The sequence below is a fragment of the Panthera tigris genome, chromosome A1, assembly GCF_018350195.1.
Source record: "Panthera tigris isolate Pti1 chromosome A1, P.tigris_Pti1_mat1.1, whole genome shotgun sequence".
Taxonomy (NCBI): Eukaryota; Metazoa; Chordata; class Mammalia; order Carnivora; family Felidae; genus Panthera; species Panthera tigris.
Genome location: NC_056660.1, coordinates 152,323,248 through 152,348,264, shown reverse-complemented (window position 1 = coordinate 152,348,264; position 25,017 = coordinate 152,323,248). Strand labels below are relative to the sequence as shown.

At 36.5% G+C, this 25,017-nt stretch overlaps 1 protein-coding gene across 1 annotated transcript in view; it reads right to left on the bottom strand.

Annotated features, from left to right (window-relative positions):
- The window catches only part of ADGRV1 (adhesion G protein-coupled receptor V1), a 556,489-nt gene that overhangs the window by 309,016 nt on the left and 222,456 nt on the right, over nt 1-25,017 (bottom strand). Inside the window, exons 81-85 of the mRNA XM_042956620.1 lie at nt 20,477-20,661; nt 15,025-15,274; nt 14,367-14,506; nt 12,440-12,600; nt 2,989-3,089 (exon numbers count right to left, since the gene is read on the bottom strand). Coding sequence (XP_042812554.1) covers nt 2,989-3,089; nt 12,440-12,600; nt 14,367-14,506; nt 15,025-15,274; nt 20,477-20,661 — 837 coding nt within the window. The remainder of the gene's footprint in view (nt 1-2,988; nt 3,090-12,439; nt 12,601-14,366; nt 14,507-15,024; nt 15,275-20,476; nt 20,662-25,017) is intronic.

Genomic DNA, 25,017 nt, shown 5'->3' with positions numbered 1-25,017 from the left:
TTGATTACTATCTTGCTCACTGACTGACCTACAATGACAAAAGGAAGTCAAAGATGATCACATTTCCATTCTTCCCTTTCCCACAAAGGCCATTCAATCTCATTCTAGGTAAGCAATAAAGATGTGAGACTGAATGCTTTTGGCTGACCTGTATTTGAGTATTTGCAACTCAAACACTTGAGGCCAGCAAGGAAAGTTTCATTCTCTTAGCCAAAGAATGACTGGCCAAAAGTGTATTTTTGAAGACTTCTCAAGAGGAAACTCACACTCTAGGGATGTCAACATAATGTTGATGGAGGATTCCAAATGAGAGATCTGAGGTTGGAAATGGAATACCCCCATTGGCAAGATTCTGTAACTGGAGACATCAATACGATTTTAAAATTCAGAAAGAGCGGGCCCAAGTTCCTGCAGTCAGCTTCATTTCTTTTTTTTTTTGGAGAGTCTGAGAATTTAAAAAAGCCTTTGCTAAAAGATTTTCAGGGAAACAACTATTCTCTTTAATTTAGAGGGTATTTATGGGGCGCCTGGGTGGCTCAGTCGGTTAAGCATCCGACTTCAGCTCAGGTCATGATCTCACAGTTTCTGAGTTCGAGCCTGGTGTCAGGCTCTGTGCTGCCCACTCAGAGCCTGAAGCCTGCTTCGGATTGTGTGTCTCCCTCTCTCTCTGCCCCTCCCCTGCTCATGCTCTGTCTCTCTATCTCTCTCAAAAAATAAGTAAACATTAAAACAAATTTAAACAGTATTTAAAAAAATCAAAGTAGATAGGTAAACCATTTTGAGGCAACAGTACTTTATCAATAATACACCAATTCTTCCTACAAACTACGGAAATGTTTTTTTTTTTAGATATTTTATGTCACAAGCTACATATTACAGAATATTTCATGGCACAATGCTTCATCTATTCTAAAAATAAACCAAAAAACATGGATTTGACTAACCTTCTTCTCTAAAATTAATGTTAAGTACAATGTGAATCAGAAGGCAGTGTCCCAACATATAAATCCTGGGTCCTTCTTTCACATCCCCAGACATGAGCAAATTTGTCTGCTAGGACACTGAAGAGTTGTCTGTAATTCTACAGTGCTATAATTAAGACTTGTACAAATTCTGCTGCCAAAAAATCACCAGAGTGGGTGGTGAATGCAGCCAAGTAAACTCTAATTATGGAAGGCGGGTTTTCTAAGATCTTACATACAAGAAGCAAAGGCAAGATCAGACAGCTAAGATAGGTTACCAAGGCAATATAAATAGCCTTGTCAAATTCAATGTAAGCCCCCCTTTGGTAACAGCTGTTACCTCCCAAAGCTCATAGGTACTTTAAAAACGCAATCTGGAATCCTCTGCTCGAATCCAGCACTTAACTGTTTCCCCAAAATAAAGTTATGAAATTTACACATGCCATTTTCACTCCTAGGACCAAAAAAAAAAAAAAAAAAAAAAGACAATAGGAGTCCAATATCTCAGATAATTTTCCATCTTAAATTTCAGCTCCTCTACTAGTATTATTTTAAAAACTTCTGTTAGAGTTCAATAAAATGCCTTAAGCACTCTGAAACACAGCATGGAAATCCTAAGTGTACAGCACAATAAATTTACATAACTTGAACATATGCATATAACCAGCAGCACCCAATCAAGAAACAGTATTATTTTGCACTCCAGAAGGGCCCCAACTACCTAGAAAAGGGGAAGTTTTACTTTATAAAATAAATACAAAGTTCTCTCAATAATAATACTGTATAATGTCTTCCTACTGTCCGGATCTGTAATTACAGCCTTCAAGTAGATATGATTATGCCTTTCCCCCTTTGCTTGTACAAACATCTATGCCCACCTTTCCCTTCATCAACAAACTGCACGAACTTCTCATTCAAGTCTGACCAAAAATATCACCTCCTATATGAAGACTTCCTGGACCTTCACAGAAAAATAAATTAAATCATCATCTACAGTCACACAGTACTTTGCAAATAGTCCATGTTTGCACTTATCTATACATCTACTGTTCTAGACTGTGAGTACTTCATGGACAGGAAAGGCATCTAATTTCATCTTTTGATCTGTTTTCTGTGTTTTAAACTGTGCTTTAAACTTCATGCTATTGGATGACGACATGTTTTTCATGTTCTATCTTCTGCAAGAGAAAACCTGAGTAGTTTTTTCAGAAAAGAACGTTCTACCAAACTGTGTTCTATAATATTAAACCACACAAAATACAGTTGACTCTTGAACAACCTGGGTTTCAACTGTGTGGGTTCACTTACAATGTGGATTTTTTTCAATAAATACAGTATATAGTGTTGGAAATGCATTTTCCTTATGATTTTTTAAATAATATTTTCTTTTCTCTAGCTTGCTTGACTTTAGCGTAAGAATGCAGCATTTAATACATACAACATACAAAACACAGGTTAATCAACTGTTTATGTTACCTGTGAGGCTTCCAGTCAACAGTACACTATCAGTAGTTAAGTTTTGGGGGAGACAAGAGTTCTATGCAGATTTGTGACTGCACAGGGAGTCAGTGCCCTGTACCCTATGTTCAAGGGTCAACAGATAAAATATTAGCAGATATTTTAAAATACATATCATCTTAATGCCCTCCATGTAAAAGAATTTGTAACAAAGCATATTTTATTCAAACAGATTAAGGAAAATATGCTAATGTTAATACATGCACACATCAGTAATATATTTATCACATATAAATTGAGAGTATAATGCTTTGTGATAAGAAGCAGCTATTTTCTTGTAAGGGAGGATATTAAGGTACCTCTGTATAAAACAGTTCACAAAACACACTTTAGGTCCTAATACTGTCATTTCCTCTTACCACACTCTTCCACCCTCCCCTGCTGTACAACTAAACAAGCTTACTTCAGCTACAATGAGATTACACTTTGCTCATATGTTCAATTCAAGGATCACAGAAGAAGAAACATGAACCTCTTGTGAAAGGTAGAAATCCCTGGGCCCTCTTACCTGTGTACCTAAGCTGGCTGCCATCATGTGAGCCAGAAGCTTAGCTGCAAACATGGAGTGCCTGGCACAGAAGATATGGGAAAGGACAGCCAGGCCAAGACCTGCAAGAACAAAAACGTTCACAGGTGGGTTTACAATCCATGAGCAAACAGTAGCGAAGCAAAGTTCTTTGGAACAGGTAAGCATATAAGGCCTGTAGTCTCCCCATGCCGCACAGCATGGAAACAATCATATTTTAATTTTAATCTACTCCATTTTACATGACATATACAATCTTAGCAATTAGGGCCAAAGGACAACGTTAATTTTCAACAGCTACATGTTCACTCCCTTACCAAAAAGATAGCACAAATTAAGCAGATTAATAACTTCATTACGCTTCTGTTTTTCTATGTTTCCACTAGACAAGTTTTACTGTATAAGAAAAGAATCAAATTCCAATCTAATTTTCCAAGAACAGGTGGCTTGGCTAAATAGAGATATTTAGGAAGGTGAATTGGAGTTTTCAGGCAGAAAATTGTGAATAGTACTAACAAAACTCGGGCTTAGTAATTACTCCCTTTTTATCTACTAGGAATAGTTATGTAATTACAACAGTGGTAATTATGAATTTTAAGAGTAACCTTATGCTACTGGGTGCCAAAACCAAAGAACAAAATGTATTCTTTCCTCCTGAGATGACGTTTAACCTAAGCATCTATATTTCTAAGCGGGGTAAAGAAAACTGTTCTTATTTTCTTTAAATGTACTTGAATTCATCTCTTTACACTACTTCAAGGGGATGATTAGAAACTTGGCACTAAAAAAAATACAAAGACACTCAGCATTAACCAACAAATCTTTTATCTTGCAATTTGTATCTATAAGTTTCTTTTAGTGCCATGTTTTAAATGCAGAGTATATACATATTTTTTAAATATTTCCTGTTCTAGAATTTAAATGTGCTTCAAATAGTAACCCATTTGGTTTTTCACTTATGCCTTTTCATCCTTCACACCTTTGCTAGAGTTATTTTGTGTGAGAACCATCAAAACGTGACAATTGGCATGTATGTGCTGCTTTGCCATATCATTTGCATGTAGTTTTAACACAGTTTGAACCTCATTTATTAATGCCTCCTTTACAAACAGGAGACGCTGCATTTATTTAAATTTGCTTTCCATTATCTTCTATGAAGTTATGGAACAAACTTTATTTTTTTTAATTTATTTTTAATTTACACATATATTTAAAGAATTTTTTTTAATGTTTATTTATTTTTGAGAGAGACAGACAGAGACAGAGCACGAGAGGGAGAGGGTAGAGAGAAAGGGAGACACAGAATCCAAAGCAGGCTCCAGGCTCCAGGCTCCGAGCTGTCAGCACAGAGCCTGATGCGGGGCTCAAACCCACATACCATGAGATCATGACCTGAGCTCAAGTCAGACACTTAACTGACTGAGCCACCCAGGTGCCCCATACATATATATATTTTTTTATTTTTTATTTTTTTTATACATATATTTTAAATGTTTGTTTATTTTTGAGGAGAGAGAGACAGAGTGCAAGTGGAGGAGGGGCAGAGAGAGAGGGAGACACAGAATTCGAAGCAGGCTCCAGGCTCTGAGCTGCCACCACAGAGCCCAAGGTGGGACTCGAACCCACGAACTGTGAGATCATGACCTCAGCTGAAGTCAGATGCTTAACCGACTGAGCCACCCGGGCACCCCTGGAGCAAACTTTTAAAATATACCACATGTTGGCCTAAGTGGATTGGGCCTCTGCAAAGTGCCCACAGGGGGCTGATGACTAACTAGTAGTATTCCTTACAGCAATGCCTCTCCTAACTCCTTTTGGTAAAGTTTAGATTTTAATAAGTTAGACAAAGTTCCACATAGGAAGTGAGTCTTTGCATTAGACAAAGCTTTTGGCCTAGAAATTTGGCCAAGAAATCTGACATAATCCATTTTTCGGAAGGCTGCTCTAGGGTGTTCTGGGGCAGGTATGCAGGTCTCAGGTTGCCTCCAAGATCCACCCACACAGGGACACAGAGTATCCAGAAACTGCAGTGTCATGCCTGACTTTGCATCTTTACTTAGTCTATAAACTACTGATGCTAATGCTCTGAACTCACCAACGTTCACCAGGAATTTCTTATGGTGATCAAAGCTAGTTTAAACTCAAGGTTTGGTGTGTGTGTGTGTAATAAACTGATTTAAAAGCAAGGCCTTGCAAGTTTTTTTCGATATAAGCCACATGATCACAAATATGTGCTTTACTGTACGTTTATTGTGGTAGATGCCAACAATGTGAGGCAAGGGGATTAGTGTTGGATAAAGGAGAAATAAACATGAGTCAACTGGTTTTTTTCTAGATCACAAGAAGAGCTTATTCACAGCCTTTTCCCTTAACTTGGTAATTCTCCATTATATTCACTTTTCATGAGATAAATTTAGTACCGTTAAACTTGACCAGCTCAAGAATATTTAATTAAGTATATGAGCTGCAATTAACATGCTAGCATGACACCTGGTGGTAGTCCAGGATTCAAAGCCAGTGGTAAAAAAATGGGCTAGATTTTATTAGCCTAGAACTATAATGCATGATAGTTGTCTGGATGCATTTTTTATTTAGGGAAGAAGAATGGTGCTAAAAAACCTCAAGCAGCCTGCTCCCCAGCCTTGACAGGCCTTGGGAAAGATGGTGAATATCTTACATTTAAAGAAATGCATGCTTCAGTTCTCAAGTTCCTGAAGCACTATATGCTAAGTACTTAACTTTTATTTTCTTATCTGATATCAAAAAGCTGCATTTAGCATACGTGATTTAAATTTACAAGTCAGTCGTTTCTTTTTTTAAGTTATAACAATGTTTGGTTTAAATTCAACAAGTAAATCACAGGGTATAAAGTGTTATAACTATAAATAGAATGTTTTTAAAAAAATAATAAAGTGTAACAATTCCAGTTATTACCTAAAGGTACGCTAAACAGCTTTTTAAAAAATTGACTCCTTGGCCATTATGCGGAAATAACAAGCAGCTAACTGGATAATTTTCCTTTACTTTTTTTCCTAGCACAATGTAGGTTATATAATCAATTGGAAAAGAGCTATTAATTAGTTCCCTAACACAAACGACTTTTCTATATTATTAGAAAGTGAAGGAAAAGATAAATTACCCTTAACAAAGTAACACTGATAATATTTGATTTAGAGAATAAAAACTCTAATGAACTAACTAGATTGTTTTTCTAACATCAAACTGGACCAAAGATTTTATTGAGCTACACAATATCGGAATGTTTATAATGTGTATAAACATACATAATGTTTGTATATGAATATGTATACCCAGTAAACATATCTATCATTTGACATCCCTTAAGAATAGGGTATACCTTGGGAATGCAAGCTGGTGCAGCCACTCTGGAAAACAGTATGGAGGTTCCTCAAAAAACTAAAAATAGAACTACCCTACGACCCAGCAATTGCACTACTAGGCATTTATCCAAGGGATACAGGTGTGCTGTTTTGAAGGGACACATGCACCCCCATGTTTATAGCAGAACTGTCAACAATAGCCAAAGTATGGAAAGAGCCCAAATGTCCATCGATAGATGAATGGATAAAGAAGATGTGGTATATATATATACATACATATATGTATATACACATACATACATACATATAATGGAGTATTACTCGGCAATAAAAAAAGAATGAAATCTTGCCATTTGCAACTGCGTGGATAGAACTGGAGGGTATTATGCTAAGTGAAATTACCCAGTCAGAGAAAGACAAAAATCATATGACTTCACTCATATGAGGACTAAGAGACAAAACAGATGAACATAAGGGAAGGGAAACAAAAATAATATGAAAATAGGGAGGGGGACAAAACAGAAGAGACTCTTAAATATGGAGAACAAACTGAGGGTTACTGGAGGGGTTGTGGGGGGGGGAAGGCTAAATGGGTGAGGGGGACTAAGGAATCTACTTCTGAAATCATTGTTGCACTATATGTTAACTAATTTGGATATAAATTTAAAAAAATTAAAATTAAAACTAAAAAAAAAGAATAGGATACACTTTCCAAGTTACTGATCTAAATATCAATGTTTTTTTGCCATGAAATTTCTTTTAAGTGTTCATAACTTTTGTATCTACCTATGTATCTGTCTCTATCTTCTCTATGGATAAATCTCAACAAAACCACACGCTCACTATACATTATTAAATCAATTACTAGGTTGTTACCTTCATTTTTTTTCTATTTTCCCACCTAATGCTAGCTGTAACTGTTCCTTTTTTTAATTCTTGTGGCTCATCTCTAATGACTCCCACATTTCTCTCCTCTGAGCATGGTGCCTCTTGGTTACTGCTACTAATAAGCTAAAGGCAGGAAAACAAAATTGTCAAGCCTGAAAAGTTTTCTCTGTTGAACAAAAGTCAATATGAACCACCTTAGAGAACACAAGTTCTATGTGTTTGGGGAGAGGATTTCTTACAGAGGGATGAGGGTCAGGAGACTAGCCTCCAGAAAATCAGAGTGTTAAACCTGAGAGGTTCAATAACCACATGTGTTTATCTACATTTTAATTAGTTAAAATTAAATAGAATGAAAAATTCAGTTCTTCACTTGTTCCAGTCACTTGTTCCAGTCATATTCTGAAGGCTCAATAACACATGTGACCAGTGGCTACTATATTGGACAGTGCAAAGCATTTTGATCATTGCAGCAAGATACACTGGAGAGTGCTGTGTTTAAATGTCCTGTCCTGAGTGAAAGGAAAAAAAGAATATGCTGTATTTCAGAAGAATTTTTATTAAAAATGGCTAAAATGAGAGAAGGTTTGGGACTTGAAAGTAGGATGTTGACTTACATAGTCACAAGAACACGTAATTGTTGGAGGATGTCACATCAACAACATATATTCATTTATTTACTAACTTAACCACTAACTATAAACTGCTACACATCAGGGGCTGTGTTGGGCAACGAAGACACAGTGTTGAAAAAGGTAGTTACTTGCTGCTCTCCCACCTTATCTCTACATTTCTACCTGTACCTCCTCCCAGACACAGACTGGTTTATGAAAGGTCAGAGATCACAATTCTGTGCAAAGAGATGTGCAAGAAAACATTCTGGGTGGTTTTCAGGGAAGTTTTCATTGCTCTTAAAACAAGATCAAGTAAGTGCTTTTCCTTTGGCAAGCCTAGACACTTGTGCAATGCTGAGAGTTGCGGCTAGCTCAAGACCATGTAGGGCAAGACAGAAAACAAAATCTTTGAGGAGAGCAATACAGAAAAACAAGAAGGGGGTGGGCCTCTGATGACACCACTGAGGTCCTGAATTAATCCACCCTGAACTCTATTTATTTATTTAAGAAATTCGAATTGTCTTCTGCTAACTTGCACCAAGTTCATCTTAAATATGTCCTGTATGTCTAGAGAAATCCACTATTTTTATGCCATATCAGAATTAAAACTAAGCTTTCTGACTCACTATCTGCAACTTTCTCTTCAAATGGCTTTAAAAAGATTCTTACTTATTGTTTTCTATTCATGTTAGTAACTCCTCCATTTGATAGTTAAAATGAAGCTGTTTTGATATACCTTCCCCCATAATCATAAGGCTATTTTAGGACAGTGATTACAGTGAATATAAACTTGATATTTTTGGAAGAATGTGACACAAAATTTTTTTTTTAAATCTCTAACTTTGAAAAGTATTTTGAAATGAATGGGTGGCATATGGTAAAGGTATTTTTTTTCTGGAAAAACTATCAGAATTTCAGCTTGTAAAACATAAAAGGCATAACTAGAATAGTCTTTCAGTTTAATATACCTTGGACAAAAGAAAAAGCATGCTTCAAAGGACTTTGGATTGTACTGATTTATTTATCCTGTCTTATTATTTAGCAATTTATAGACAATTATTTTGTTCCTTAACTGAAAAATTGACATTGTGCTGACATGTATATACTTAGTAATCTGTACAGTAAATAAAACCATTACCCATGTAAAAGGGAAAGCTTTAGTTTGACTAATGTGCTAAATGATTTCTCCACTGTAAGAGAACAAAAAAAGAACAATAAATAAACGTGAAGTCTGTAACTCATCTTTAATCTCAGCTTAAAAGCCCTCCAAACACAGGAGACTTAAGAGCAAGGGCATCACGTAAGACCTAGTTCACATACTGATATTAAAACTGAAATGGATTATGGAATGTTACAGGTCTTGTTAAGATCCCAAGGCCACAGGAATTGTATTTAAAGTTAAAATCAGAATGATTCCAATCCAATAGTCTATCCTACTACAACATCAACAGACTTACAAGAAGCAGGAGAGGCTTCTTTGACATTATTCTCCAGATAGTACCATGTACTTCAAACCATGCTTTAGGTTCCTTAACAAGTACACTCTGAAAATTATGGTGTTATGGCATCATTATCTAACATTATTTTAAGTTGCATTTCTTCTAAGTCACCTTTCCAAGTGACTTTCATACTGTTACACCTAAGTGCACGTTTATGTTTTACTTGTCCTATCTTTTTGGCTTCAAAAGATAACCTTTGTTCAATTTCTTGAAATCTGTTAAACTCGTTTACAATTTTTAAAGCCGCAGGTATATATAAACCCTCATCTTTCATCTTCCAAAGCTGAAGATTACTAAACTTTTTGGCCTGTATGGCCATTTCACACACTTTGATCATTTAAGGTGTTCTGCTGGAGTGCAATAAGCAGACATATAGAACTAAAACAGAAACACTGTGATCCATCCTGGCTTAAAGGATTTATTACTTCATATGTAATTGTATGTTGGCATGTTTCATGAAAAGAGCTGGTCAGACTGCTTCCAAATTTAGATGGATTTCTGATAGGGTCTGACATAAATTATAAAATGTGCATGTAAGATACACAAAATTCTCATCTCTAGTTCCTGGGGGCCATCAGAAGGATAGATGGAAATCTTCCTCCCATAAAGGTAGAAACAGATACAAACACAGGACTTTATGTCTCCTGCTCTACAGAACACGCTGTATACATTACAATATGCTGTGGACAGGGGTGCCTGCGTGACTCTGTCGGGTCAGGCGTCCAAATCTTGATTTTGGATCAGGTCATGAGCTCACAGTTCATGAGTTTAAACCCCACATGGGGCTCTGCGCTGACAGTGTAGAGCCTCCTTGGGATTCTATCTCTCTCCCTTCTCTCTCTGCCCCTCCCTTGCTTGTGTGTGCATGTGTGTGTACTCTCTCTCAAAATAAATACATACATACATACATACATAAACAAACGAACATTAAAAAAATATGTTGTGGACAGAGGGGGAAAGACCCGATAATTTCAAATATGACTCTAAGTCAAAAGTAATAAAATCAAACACTGATATTCAGGTATTGGTTCTCAAATACCTGAGCAAATCTATGTACTCTTTTCTAGACTGAATTGGAAAAAATATCTATTAACAATTCTTCTAGGAAATATGTTATTGTCCTGCTAGTCTTCTACAGAATCACGATAATATTCTCTCTTTAGTTTTTAAAACTCTGTTTTGATGTTCAATACTTAGAGCAAGCAAGGGATTTTGTGGGGTCATAGCAGCACTTGAGTTTATGTCCCTAAGGAAATATATAAAATTACATCCAGATTTTACTGCAGCATTTTACCTTTTGGCTTTATTTTATGTCTATGAAATTTCAGTAAATATACTAGCAATAAAATCAAGTAGGATGTCTCCATCTGATTTGGGAACTATGTGGACCTAGAAGAATCTATCAAGCAAGAAATGTTATCCTTATGAAAGATGTTATTAAGAACAAGAAAGTAACTTTTGCTATTGAATATGTTAGACTTAAACTTAACATAAATTAAGGGAAATGTATATTCTTATAAAATGAAATTATAATGGAAAGATTTTTAAATCCTCAGGACAAAGAATATTAATTAATTACTTGTGTCTACCTCCACAAAAGTTTCGTAATAAAGATTATTGTTTCCATACCAAGTAAAAAAGACACAAACGTAGTAATAATCACATTTACAGACAAAACATTATTAAAGTAGGAGATCAGAAATTTCTGAGTTAGTATGTTTACCACCCTATTATATTAATACACTTTAAAGTCATATATTATGGGCAAAGAAACCTCGGTATATAGAGAAACTAATTTGTCCCAGATCCCACACCTGGCCACTGGCAGAACCAGGATTTGAACCCAGGGAATCTGCCTCCTATACCTAGTTGTCTGTATAACACACTGTTTACAGAAGCAGCAGGGGGCTGTAAAAGATGACTCAGGGCATGGAATAAGCAAGGGTAGGGAAGAGAAATATAGTTAAAGGAATTCTCAGACTCCTGCCCATATAATCAATACAGCAAATGAGAAAAGTTCTATACTTATTAAAAATTAAGGTACAGGTAAATAGTTTGACAGACATTAATACCAGTGAGGTTCCTATTCCTGCCAGAAAAGGGTTCTACATGTAAAAGATGAAAGACTATTTTTTACAGAGTGATTGAGTATATTCACAGCTCATAGGTTGTATGCGTGTTTTTTTATTCTTAAGTTTATTTATTTATTTTGAGTAAGAGGGTGTGAGCATTAGCAGGGGAGGGGCAGGAAGAGAGGAAGTGAGAGAATCCCAAGCAGGCTCCACACTGTCAGTGCAGAGCCCGATGCAGTGCTCAAGCCCACTAACAGTGAGATCATGACCTGAGCCAAAATTGAGAATTGGACACTTAACCAACTAAGCCACCCAGGCATCCCTATGTTTGTTTTTTTTAATGAAAATACAAAATGCTTATAATTTATGTCAGACCACATCGAACACTGTATATTATGTCTCATATAATCCTGACATTCTACTGCAGAACCAGCCCTCTACATCATAACACTAAGAACTATATCCTTCCCTACTATCTTTTTAAAAACAATTTTTTACTGTTTATTTATTTTTGAGAAAGACAGAGAGAGAGACAGAGTGTGAGTGGGGGAGGGCCAAAGAGAGAAGGAGACACAGAATTCGAAACAGGCTCCATGCTCTGAGCTGTCAGTGCAGAGCCCGATGTAGGGCTCGAATTCATGAACCATGAGATAATGACCTGAGCCGAAGTCAGATGCTTAAGCAACTGAGCTACCCAGGTGCCCCTATTCTTCCCTACTATCTAGCTTCTATCTCACACTGTCTTGTATATTCCTTATGAGTTGGAACTGTCTTGTTCTTTATAATATCTTATTACATTATTATATTGTATCTTGTATTATACCTTTGTTATTCATTATGTCAGTACCAAGTTGGCCTTCCATAAATACCCACTGTATGAATTAATGAATAAGACAATGGTAAAATTCATTTCCCCCTAGTACTAATGAATTACAGTATATTTGCATCTTGCAAACATGGGAAAACAGACTTTCATTCTTATAAATATTCAAAATTATTGACTCTAAAATACCATAACTGACCTGAGATACATATAAATCCAGAAGAGAAAAAAGCTTCATTGTATGAAGATAAGTTGTCAGTCTCGGCGTAGACCGCATGCATGGACATGTATGAACAGGCACATTCCACGTAGTCTGAAGTGTCCTCAACCACTTTGCAAAACTGACTGTCAGACAACCAGCTAGGGAAAAAACACAATGGTCACTACTGCTCTTTTATCAACACTTAGGGTATTGAGATGGCTTTTAAAGTAAAATTAACTTACTGAACTTAAGTGTTCTTTACTCAATCATTTAGCATACCAATTTTCAAGAAAAAAACACTGGAGGGAATATCTTGTCTAAGACATGACACAACAGATCCCACAAGATACCCCAAGAAGCAGCCTAAATACTAACCAAACCTGCAGAAGCATTCCTGATACCAAAGCAGCCAGTCCTCTCAAGAGAGCAGTGCCAGCACTTAATCTAAAGCAAACACACCCCAGTGCAGATGCACTCTTCCCTAGCATTCAAAAATACCAAAAGATGGACAGAGCCACTACATGTGTAGTCTTCACCCTTCTTCAAACAATTCCTTGTAATTTTTTTTTGTTTATTTATTTATTTTTGAGAGAGAGAGAGAGAGAGAGAGAGAGAGAGAGAGAGAGAGAGAGAGAGAGAGAAAGCATGCATGCACGCTAAAGCAGGGGAGGGGCAGAGAGAGGGACAAAGAGAATCCCAAGAAGACTCCTCACTGCTAGCTTGGAGCCCAATGTGGGGCTCGAACTCAAGAACCGTGAGATCATGACATGAGCCAAAACCAAGAGTCAGTTGCTTAACCTAAGGAGGTACCCAGGCGCCCCAATTCCTTTGAACCACATAAATTACTTAAAAGATTTTCTATGTTTCTTTCTTCATTTTTGTTTAAATTTTGAAGCCAGTTATATTTCATAAATGTTCTCCAGCATTCTTTCAAAAGTTTCCTTCTATAATATCTGGCTTTTAACACAAAAACTTTGTAATGATTACAGCAAATACAGGGTTAGATGCCAAGCCTTGTGATCATTCCTCAGTGACTCTAGGTTGAGCCTCCTCCCTTTGATAGTGCCTGTTGAATCCTTTACTTTTCTAAGGACATAAAACTTCTTAGCCCCAACAGCAGATTCAAGTTTGAAGCATTCATTATTAGTTATGTATCAAGGATGGCACAGTATCTATGTATTAAGTTTAAGATCTCTCACCAGGCATTCGAAATTTCAACTGAAAAGATTTTTACACAAAGAAAAAGACTAACCAGAATTTTGCTGTTTGGAGGACAGCTACCCAACACAGCTGTTAAATGTATTTAGAATTTTAGTCTGTGCAGGTGAAAGTCAGAAATAAATAGAGCCTAGTGACAAGCCCTCTGGGCCAGCCATGCCTGACCCTACAGCACTGATGGAGCTTCAGGCATTAGAACTGCTCAGAAACTGGAGGCCCTAGGCCAAGGAGATTCTACAGAAGAATCATTCTCTTCTTCTCATTCCTGTGCATGGTTTAATTCTAAAATGTACTCTAAGCCACATGTGGACTAGAATTATAAATTCCTGCTAATTCCTCTAAACACAGAGCATCAGATTCAGAACTATAAGCCAGATGGAAGAGGCAAAAAGAATCTCCTTTCCTGCCCAACAAATTAACCAATAAACAAAGGAAGGTTATGTGAATTGAGTAGAACTCACACTAGGTCCAATGAGAGCAGTTATAATAAAGAAGTAATGTGTTAAACACATCTTTAAATTGTTGGGCTCCACTTGCTACCTGCATAATGCCAATTTCCAATGCTGCTTTGTCATTTTATTGCAGGGATTTTTCTCCACTCTAAAGTCTCACCTGAGGCTACCCTGTATGTTCAGTACAAAAATTGGGCTCAACGGTGGTAGAATGGGGAAGGACTGAATTTTTATTTTAAAGAATTATTAAGTACCTTGCAGCAGCCTGATTCCAAAGGAGACACAGAGACGTGTGGGGAATAATCCTGGGCTCAGCAGCATAAATCCTATAGAGAACTTCATTGTTGTCAGTCAAGAGTTGTGAACTCTGACCTTTCACACTCAAAGATAGTACCTGTAATGACAAAAAAGACAGAAAAATGGTGTTTTAAAATCAAAGGAAAAATCAATTCTGAACTTTGATTCATTTTCCTAGTCACTTAAATCACTTGCTTACTGCCACTACTGAAATAATTAGCTTACTTAGGAATGCAGGGAATCTGACTGGTTTTTCATTGCAAACATTTTACCTCCACTTGAGTTACCGAGCCATCTTCTACAGACAATGCTCACTTTAACTGTCTGGCTTCATCATGAGTGGGGAACAGAATATGATATAATATTAGCGAAGGCTACATTTTTCACTTTCCCCACTATATATATTTTCCTCAAGAAAACATGAAGGAGCTATTTCCAACTATATTTGAGACTGCACATTCTACAAATAAGTTCATGAAGATGGGACATGTTTCATAATTAGCTCACCATGTGCAGTCCTGACCACAAATCTGATCGAGCAAATGCATTCTGAGGAGTGTGTCTACTAAGGAAAAATCAGATTCTAACCACAGAATTCTTTAAGTCATAGATTACCTTATTTTTCAGGGCATGAAGACTGTTTCCAGTTATAAACCACTGTTGGCTGCTATACTCTGTAAACTGGACTAATTCACAAGTCCTTTTTCCAGCCATTATTTCTGCATCTGGAACCTCCAATAACCTCTCTGGAACTCGAATATAATCACCTTCTTTTCCTTCAAACTTGTGCCCATTGATTTGTTGAGGATACCAGTGAAGAGCCAGTATGGACAAATAGGGGCAACTGTTAAGGATGGTCTTGCTTCTGTAACAGAGAAGCAAAAGGCTGTGAAAAAAATGGCACGCATTTACGTACTCATATGCACTTCTATCTGTTAAAATGTATTACACAGGGGCTCTATTCTTTATGCACAACCATGACATTACCAACCCAGAAGCAGTAAAGACAATGTGCTTTCAGTTCTTTTATGGTTAACTGTCAGGAAGGATTGTTTTCCACAGAACTTTCGGCATCCTTTTCCTGATTCCCCTTGTAATCCAAAACACGGGTTTTAGAAAGCTGAGAGCTATTTCACGGATATCAGATACAATCTGTGTCTTTTCTGTGTTAGTCACATCAGCATTGGTGGAATGGGTTGAGGAAAGGGTGCACCATTATACTGAAACCTCTGCTTTATTTAAGAATACTGTAAACCTTATACACCCAGAGCCACGTTTTCATCAAGGGTTTACCTCATCTCTTTCTGCTCCATCAGAGCATTTCAAATCCAACCATGTGACTGGTAAGAGAAACTGCCTAGAGCTGGGATCTTTATCCATTCAACAACTCTGTTTTAAACACCCTAGGCATAAGATGGGCTTAGTGAAAGTGCTTCCAAACCTCAGTGTGTGTTGAAATCACTTGGAAGCTTGTTTGAAAATACAGATTTCTAAATCACATCCCAGACTTACTAAATGAGAATCCTTGCCTGGAGAGGAGGTTAGGGGTCCTACAAATCTTTTTTTTTTTTTTTTTAACTTAATTTATTTATTGTGAGAGAGCATGAGCAGGGGAAGAGCAGAGAGAAAGGAAGAGAGAGAATCCCAAGCTCTCTCTCCACGCTGACAGCACAGAGCCTGATGCAGGGCTCGATACCATGAGATTATGACCTGAGCTGAAATCCAAGTGTCAGATGTTTAGCTGACTGAGCCACCCAGGGGCCGGCCCCTCCAATCTTTTTTAACCCCCAAAGAATGTAATAAATCCTGTCTTGGACCCATCATAGTTACAAAGAAGAGATACAAAGATGAATCAGATCTGAAACCTGCCTAAAAAAATTTGGAGAATATTATGATTTTAGGGTAAAAATTATGCATTAAATGTTAAAACTTATATGGGCCACAACAAGCAGAGAGTATGTATAATTAAATAATGGAGATAATGATGCCTTGTCAAAATCCCTAACCTGGGAGATGGAGCTGAGAATTTTAAATAGAAGATTTAAGGAAGAAAAGGAAAGGAGGGGAGGGCTTTTTCTCTAGTTATATTCTCTCTCTTAAAAAAAATCTTCCAGGGGCGCCTGGGTGGCTCAGTCGGTTGAGCGTCCGACTTCGGCTCAGGTCATGATCTCATGGTCCGTGAGTTCCAGCCCCGCGTCGGGCTCTGTGCTGACAGCTCAGAGCCTGGAACCTGTTTCAGATTCTGTGTCTCCCTCTCTCTCTTACCCTCCCCCGTTCATGCTCTGTCTCTCTCTGTCTCAAAAATAAATAAACGTTAAAAAAATTTTTTTTTAAAAATCTTCCATAATTTTAACTACCACATTTGAATCAGTGCCTTCAAATATCTATCTTTAATCCAGTCATTCACGTAAGCTCTAGACCCCTGTTGTACAGGACTCCTTAATCATCTCAAGCTGTGTAAACCACCCACACCTTCACAACAGCTCACCAAAACCTCATCTCTTAATATCCTCATTCAGCCTCTCACATCTTCACTGGTGACTCGAAGCTAAAAGCTGCAGCCCCTGCCCAGGTACAATGCCGCTGAGACCAGCGGCCACATGGCTGCATACCTTTTGCCCATTCTCCCTGGAATCTAATGAGATTTAGTCCATCAGTGTCATCCTGGATGCCATTACCTTGGGATACTGAGACCTATCTAGCATGCACTGGCTCTACCCAGCTTTGACACTACAGTGCCAAATTCCTGGCCCATCTGTCTGGCAAATAACTATACTCCCCCTGATACTTTAACCTCCTATATCTACACCCTTCTACCACACTCACTTTAATCAATCCCACAGTCTGTTTGACACCCCAGCTGATGTGAAAGGGGGAGAACCCCACATTAACATGTAGAATGGTACCACTACAAATCCACTGACCAACTGCAGCTGGGCCCTCAATACACTGACATTGTTTTAACTTGGCTTCCAATTGTTCTAGATGCCATCATTCTCCTCAGCATCCCTGCTCAATTCCCAAATCCTTCACCCTCAGTAGCTGCCAATGAATACTGCTTAAGACAATGTATAAATAACACATATTGGAATGGTCAACAACTTTAGAGTTTTCCAAGTAAAAAATCTGGTGTTGATTACTCTCTTATTTTTGAAGTTTAATTTGTCACCTATATGGTAATTTTACCACTAAATTGTTTTCGAAGTACCATCTTCCCCATGTCCCTGCTTCAATTTCAGGCCTCATCTTACCTGAACATTCATCCCCTATGTAGTCTTCCTATTTCTTGATTTATCATCTTCTTCAGCCTTTGACACTGTCCTCGACATGACGGTTCTAAAATCCTGAGTCTGATTCTTTCAAACACACATGAATCCTACCTATCTTATTCTATATTGGGTCTTTTTTTTTTTTTTAATGTTTATTTTTGAGACAGAAAGAGACAGAGCATGAACGGGGGAGGGGCAGAGAGAGAGGGAGACACAGAATCTGAAGCAGGCTCCAGGCTCTGAGCTGTCAGCACAGAGCCTGATGCGGGGCTTGAACTCACAGACCGTGAGATCATGACCTGAGCCAAAGTCGGACGCTTAACCAACTGAGCCACCCAGGTGCCCCTATATTGGGTCTTTAAAGGTTGATGATCTCCCAAAACACACCACACTATTCCTGGCTGACTGCCAATGCACATGCTGCTGGACAACTCAGAAGGAAAGGTAAGTCTATGGAGAGGAAACACATGGCAAAAAACATATTGATTCATTTCTTTATTCTAGTCACTCATTATACCATAACCACTGAGGATCTACCACATACCAGAGACCATTCCAGGCCTGGGAATACATTAGGCAACAAGGCAGAAAGGTAACTCCTTTTGTGTATCCTATACTTTTTGAGTTCTCACTATGCCTTTGAGGTCACAATATGGGAGCCAACATTCAAAGCAGGGTGGGTGGTTCACATCTAAGACAACCTCAATATCATAATGATCTTGCAAAAATATGGAAAAACAAAAGGAAAAGATTGGCACTATGGGGAATTATAAAGTTATAAACTTTTGATTTCATTGAAGAACAGAGCTGAACACAGTTCAAGAGAGAAAAACAATAAAGGATGTTTTTTAACCACACACACACACACACACACACACACACACACACACACACACACACTGGCCTCACTGCAAACTTACATGAAGTAAAGAAATGATCCATTTCAGAGGGTTCTGAAGACATTAGGGACATGTATAAAAGGTAGTGAGTAGCTGAACTAATCACTGGTCTCAGACAGACATTTAGGACCAGTGGTGAAGACTGGAGAAGGGGCCTCCTAAAAAGGTATGCAGAGCTTTGCTGATGAACTCCATTAAGAAAACCTCAATCCTTAGGACTCACTCATTAGAGTTAAGAGTACAGCATAAAAGGATGCTGGTTTTGTACCTTAACCTCAAATCAGACCCCAGCACTAACCTGGGATGAAAGTCGTGGGCACTTTATAGCCACAGGGGTGGCTTGTTACAAAACAAGTGGTTACAGTCTCTTCTGACCACAAGGCATAGTGGTCATCAGGGGATGGGGAATTACGCAGGCCTGAACTAGCATCTCACCACGACTAATCGTGTGACCCTTGACAAGCTGAGTTAAGGTCTCTCCACTTCTATACCTGTAAATGGGAATAATGAAAGTTCTAGCCCTATCTTTGACCAGCTGTTTACAATGATCTTTTATAAGAAGAAAATATAATTTTTAGTAAGGATTAGGTTGAACCATATGAAAAGTTCAATATATTATACTTTCTTTTACCTACAAAAAAGGCAACTTCATACTGTTCAATCTAGTACAAAGTTGAGGACTGGATCAGAGGTACAGTTAATACCAGTCTTCTCATTTTATTCCTTGATCTCCCTTGTAACCTTTTATATCTGGATTGACTATTTCTTTGAACTTCACGTGTCTTGGGATCTAAGAGCTAAAGCTAAAATTTTTACATATTCAACCCATATATTAATTAATCTGTCAAAGTTTATAAAGGGCACTAAGTAGATGTCTGAAATTATTATACCAGATTTTTAAAATATGGCCTCCAAAATATTCCTGAATTTCAATGTGACTTAAATGCTGATGAAGGCATTAAGAAGAAATACATAAACACTTTTAATCAGAGATGTTTCATTAAATAATAGTCACTGCTTCTTTTTTATTTCTATTTATTTATTTTATTTCCACCTTAATTTTCCAATTGCACTTATTCCCACAACTGCTCTCTTCTATTAAAGGTAAGGGCAATAATCTATCTTTCTTTCTTTCTTTCTTTCTTTCTTTCTTTCTTTCTTTCTTTCACATCCAAGTTAGTTAGCAAATAGTACAATAATGATTTCAGTCACTACTTTTTAAATAGCCTGTATTACTCTGTGAGAATTGGAAGGAAATCTCCATTTTTAACCAGCTTCTATTGTCAGCCATTTTTATATTAAATCAAATAGAAATAAAACATTTTTAGATCACTTTACTAGTTATCCAATTTACTTTCTGAATGTAATTTAAAATACCATGACTTCTGAAGAACACTAACATATAGTTACAAAATTAATTATATAGTTGATAATGAACATGAGCCACATTTTATTTTTTCCTTTTCCTCTTGCTTGCTTTCTGCCATGAAACAACTACTCCAAAGTTGAATAACACTGGGAGAGCTGCCTCCAAATACATAAAACTGGACCATAACTTCACCGCAACAGTACATCAAAACACGTCTAAAAGTTGGAATCACCTTCCTTTTTTTTTCTCTGTTCAGAATATATCTTCTATTATATCATAAGAGTAAGCAATAAGCCATTTTTTTAATTCTTAAAAGACCCTTCAAAAAAGAGGAACGTACTGCTTACAGGATACATTCATTTTTCTTGATGTAGTTACTATGTTTTCTTCAAATAATTACTTCATTTGCCCATTGGATACAATGCAGACTGTGTAATCCTTAGTTACAACATTTAAATGTGAATTTGCATTGCATATTACTTTGTAAACTATGAAGGAATACATATCAAGTATGATGTAAAAATACTTACTTTTCACCAGGAGAGCCACAGGTAACATCAGTCAGCAGAGAAAAGGCAAAATTCTCAGTCACTTCAATGAAGTGACTGAATCCCCTAGTATCTTTGCGCTTTGGGTTAATAAGAGCACAGAGTATTTCATAAAAAAGATTTCGATTTTCAACACTGAATGCCTGGCTTTTTCCTTCAACAGTTATCTAGAAAAAAAAAATTCCAGTATGAAAAAAATATCTTCAAAAATAACCTGCTTAAATGATATGTATGGTACAGTACATGTTCTTTAACACGTCTTTAAACTAGCAGAGGTGCCTGGGTGGCTCAGTTGATTAAGGGTCCAACTTACGGCTCAGGTCACCACCTGGAGGTTCATGAGTGCGAGCCCCACATCAGGCTCTGTGCTGACAGCTGAGAACCTGGAGCCTGCTTTGGATACTGTGTCTCCTTCTCTCTCTGCCCCTTCTCCCCTCCCCTCCTCTCTCTCTCAAAAATAAACATTAAATTTTTTTTTAAAAAGTAGCAAAATAAGGAAGAATCTATGAAGAATTTAAGAAAAACTGGTATAAAAATATTTCAAATTTACTTGCACTTTAAAAAGCATAATCATTTCTTAAGAAAAGGCATGATCAGCAAAACATATTTTTTTATTTAATAGCTAGATGGTTGCATGGATCACTTATTCTTAACTATAATAATGAACATCACGAATATTAAAATTAATCTCACTTTTGGATCTACCCAGGAAATAAAAATAAGTACAAGAATATTTGCCAATAAAAAAGCAAGATTATTCTTGATTACCTGGCTTTCAATGAACAGACATCACTGCCTATCACTAAATTTCTCAAACATCAAATAAAAATATCCTTTTCTAATCAAGAGTAGTCAGCAGCTCCTGGCACTCTTGCCTTTATCTGGAAGTATGAGGCTTCCTACCTTAAAAAACCAGGTTATTTGTTGTTTGAGGGACAAGGAGAGTAAGAGGAAAATAGCTTTCATGATTTATTTTGGTTTTCTTTGCCAGAATGACAGGGACCACATCTTTATTGTTAGATTAAGCATGGGTATAAAGCCATTGATTTGTTATTCCACTATTCTTATATACCTGAGAAGTCTCTATAAATTCTTCAAAATCCAGATTAGTCATCACTTTCTCTGTGATTTATACACTGTGCCCCACCTGTCAATAAACATGATCACTCTCTTTGTAACTTGCACATACCTTTATTAATGAATTTTTGACAACACTGAGATGATCTGTCTGCTGCTACTACCAGTGGAGTTTTAAAGTTTTGTAATTTACACAGAGCCAAACTGATAGCTGAACTCAAGATCTAAGTTTATAAGAATATCCATCTCAAAGATAGTAAGGAAGAATGGAGAAAAATCCACAAAGAAAAGATGATAAAAGATACAAAGTAAATTTATTTATCTGGCAACAAAACAAAGTAAAAATTTAACAAATAAAAATTACAATGAAGAAAAACAAACAGCTCACTGACTATTGAAACAATCAAACTGAATACAATGGAAAATCAGCTCAGGATATGCTTCCAGAACTCCGAGAAAATGTAACAGATAAATAAAACAAATCCATGAGATCCAACAAGCATATAAAAGAGCTGGCAGAAGCAAAAAATAAAAGTAAAAAAAATAAAAACCCCCCACAGTTCCTTGATAAGCTAAAGAAACAGTCATGTCTAAAAATGCAAAGCTTGTTATACTCAAAAAAAGAAACACCAACAGATGCACTGGGTGATTGTTAAATATTATTTCAAGTGTTTAAAAAAAAAATCCTACCAGAAACCAGATAGGAAAGAAAAATTACCAAAAGAGAAACAAAAATTCAGTTTGACATCAGACTTTTTTATAAATGAAATGCCAGAAGCCAACAGAGCAACATGTGCAGTTTTAAGAATTAAAGGTTGTCATCCAAGAATGCTGGAGCCACCCAACCTTCCATTCATATTCAAGGGAAATAGAAAGTTTCTTCTGGTAAAGCACTCAATAAGTAAAACAAAGTGGCCATTTATATAATTCCTGCTTTGTATGGCTGCTGTTGTCAGCACTGACCTTTAACATTAGCTGTCTTTTCACTTTCCTTGGGGTGTATGCAGAAAGAAATTTTGTTTCACTTCAAACTTACATATTAAAAACGATTCATCCATGTTTTCTATGAATACTTTCATGGTATCAGTTTTACAATCTCTGATCTGTCTGAGATTTATTTTGGAATAGTGTTTAGGATAGAGATCCAGCTCTATTTATCTTACAAATGGTTAAAAACAGCTACATCAATAACATTTACAGAATAAAAATTTTTAAGCCATTAATCTGAAATGTCACTTTTATGATGTGTGGAGTTTTCATATGTGCTTGCATTTATTTCTGTACTTTCTGTTCTCTTTCATCCTCTCAGTGTCTCTGTCTACACCAGTGTCACTGTGTTTTAATTGCTTACTTGTTTAAGTTCATAATATTGTTTAATTTAAGTTCATTAATTTAATTGCTTAATTGTTTAATTTAAGTTCATAATATAGTTTTCATATTTGTGGTGTGGTGAGGTCCCTATCATTTTTCTTCTTATTCACAAAATTTCTGCCCATTCTCACATGTATCCTCCAGGTCAACAATGACATCACTTTGTCCAGTTTAAAAAATACAAAATAACTTACTGATATTTTGATAGGGACTATATTGCTTTTATAGGTTTATTTACAGGAAACTGTTGTCTTTATGATGCTGAGTCTTCCTATGGTGGGACAAGGTATAAATTTCTATTTACTCAAGTTGTTCAGCGGAATTCAGGAGAATTTTTCAGTTTTATTTATATAGTATTAAGTATAATATTATATAAAACATATTATAAAATATATAAAATTATTGAATAAGTCAGCCACTCAAATCACCAGAATTAAATAATGACATACATATAAAAATTCAATTTGAGAAGACAATATGCCATACATTAAAAAAATTTTAATAACAATACATTTTGAAAACAATGTTTGCTAATGATTACTCAAAAACAAGTAATTACAAAAAAAGTTAATTATATTTTTTCATGAGTTTCTTTCATAATTCAGTTTTACTACTCATGACAGATCCAATGAAAAGCAAACAATATGTACTACTTGACAATGCTAGTTAAAGAAATGTTGATTCTACACCAATAATATACAGTTCTCTTACATACCTTATTGAGGAAATAGAATGTCCTTATCTTCTCTAAATCACATGAAATAAGGTTCTCTTTTCTGAAATGGAGCTACTGTGCATTCTTTCCCTCTTCTTGGTCAAAATCAACGTGTTATTGTCCTAGGCCGTTTCATTATTAGAGAGTTTAAGTAACAATATTTCCCACCGTGAATTCTTTTTTTTTTTTTTAAGTTTATTTATTTATTTTGAGAGAAAGATAGTGTCTACGAGTGGGGTATGGGCAGAGAGAGAGGAGAGAGAGAATCCCAAGCAGACTCCCTGCTGTCAGCACAGAGCCTGATGCGGGGTTCGATCCTAGGAACCGTGAGATCACAACCTGAGCAGAAATCAAGAGTCGGATGCTCAACCGACTGAGACACCCAGGCACCTCATCCCATAGTGAATTCTTATCTCTAGAACTTTCTCTGCATGAAATAGCAGTCACTTCTCTATGTTTTAAAAGCTATTTGGCAAGACTCCCTCTTCTTGCCTATGTACTTTATAATTTTCTTTTCTACCCTTCAGGCATCGTATTTTAAGAGACCACATGAGAAGTAAAATAGGAATGATAATCTAAAACTCCGCTGTTAGTATTTTAAGTACTTAAAGGGTCACTATGTAAAAATACACCATTTATAAATTCATATGCATGCATTCAAAAATTTTCATGCTTGTACATAAATATATTACTAAGAAATATCTTGATTAAGAAAGTCCCAAATAAATCCCTATAGAGTCTTTTCCTTTAATAATAATTCTTTGCAGATCTCGTCTTTCATTTACATTTTTAGGATCTTGCATTTCCTTTTAATTTCATTACTGGCATTACTGTAAATAAATAAATGGGTTAAAAATAAGACCTGGTTGATCTAAGTCCACATCAATTTGAATGCCTGCAATCATTTGGTCATTCCTTATTTCTTCTTCTCTGAGAGAAGGTGCCCTGTTCAGTGCCCAGGAGGAGCAGAAAACAAGCAGAGAACAACAGCTCCTGTTCCATGGAAAAACTATGTAATCTAGTCCAAGTCCTTTCTACGGGCTCAGAAAACTGAGATGAAATCTCACAAGATATTCGTCCAGCCTCTGGAGGTTAGCTTCTGACATCTGGTGCCCCCTTTCAGACAATGGGCTGTCCTTGCCACTACAGATTACTGATTATTCTCCGGGCTTAAGACTGAGCTTTCCAGACAGACATCAGCAAAATTACAGTGTCTGATATGATGAATTCCATTCTTATGTTCATAAATTCAACGCTATCATAATTTCTTGATAACTAACATTATTTACTGTTTTGTTTTTTTTAATTTTTTAAATGAAATTTTACTAATCCAGCTGCTAACACTTGCAAGGGCATCTTA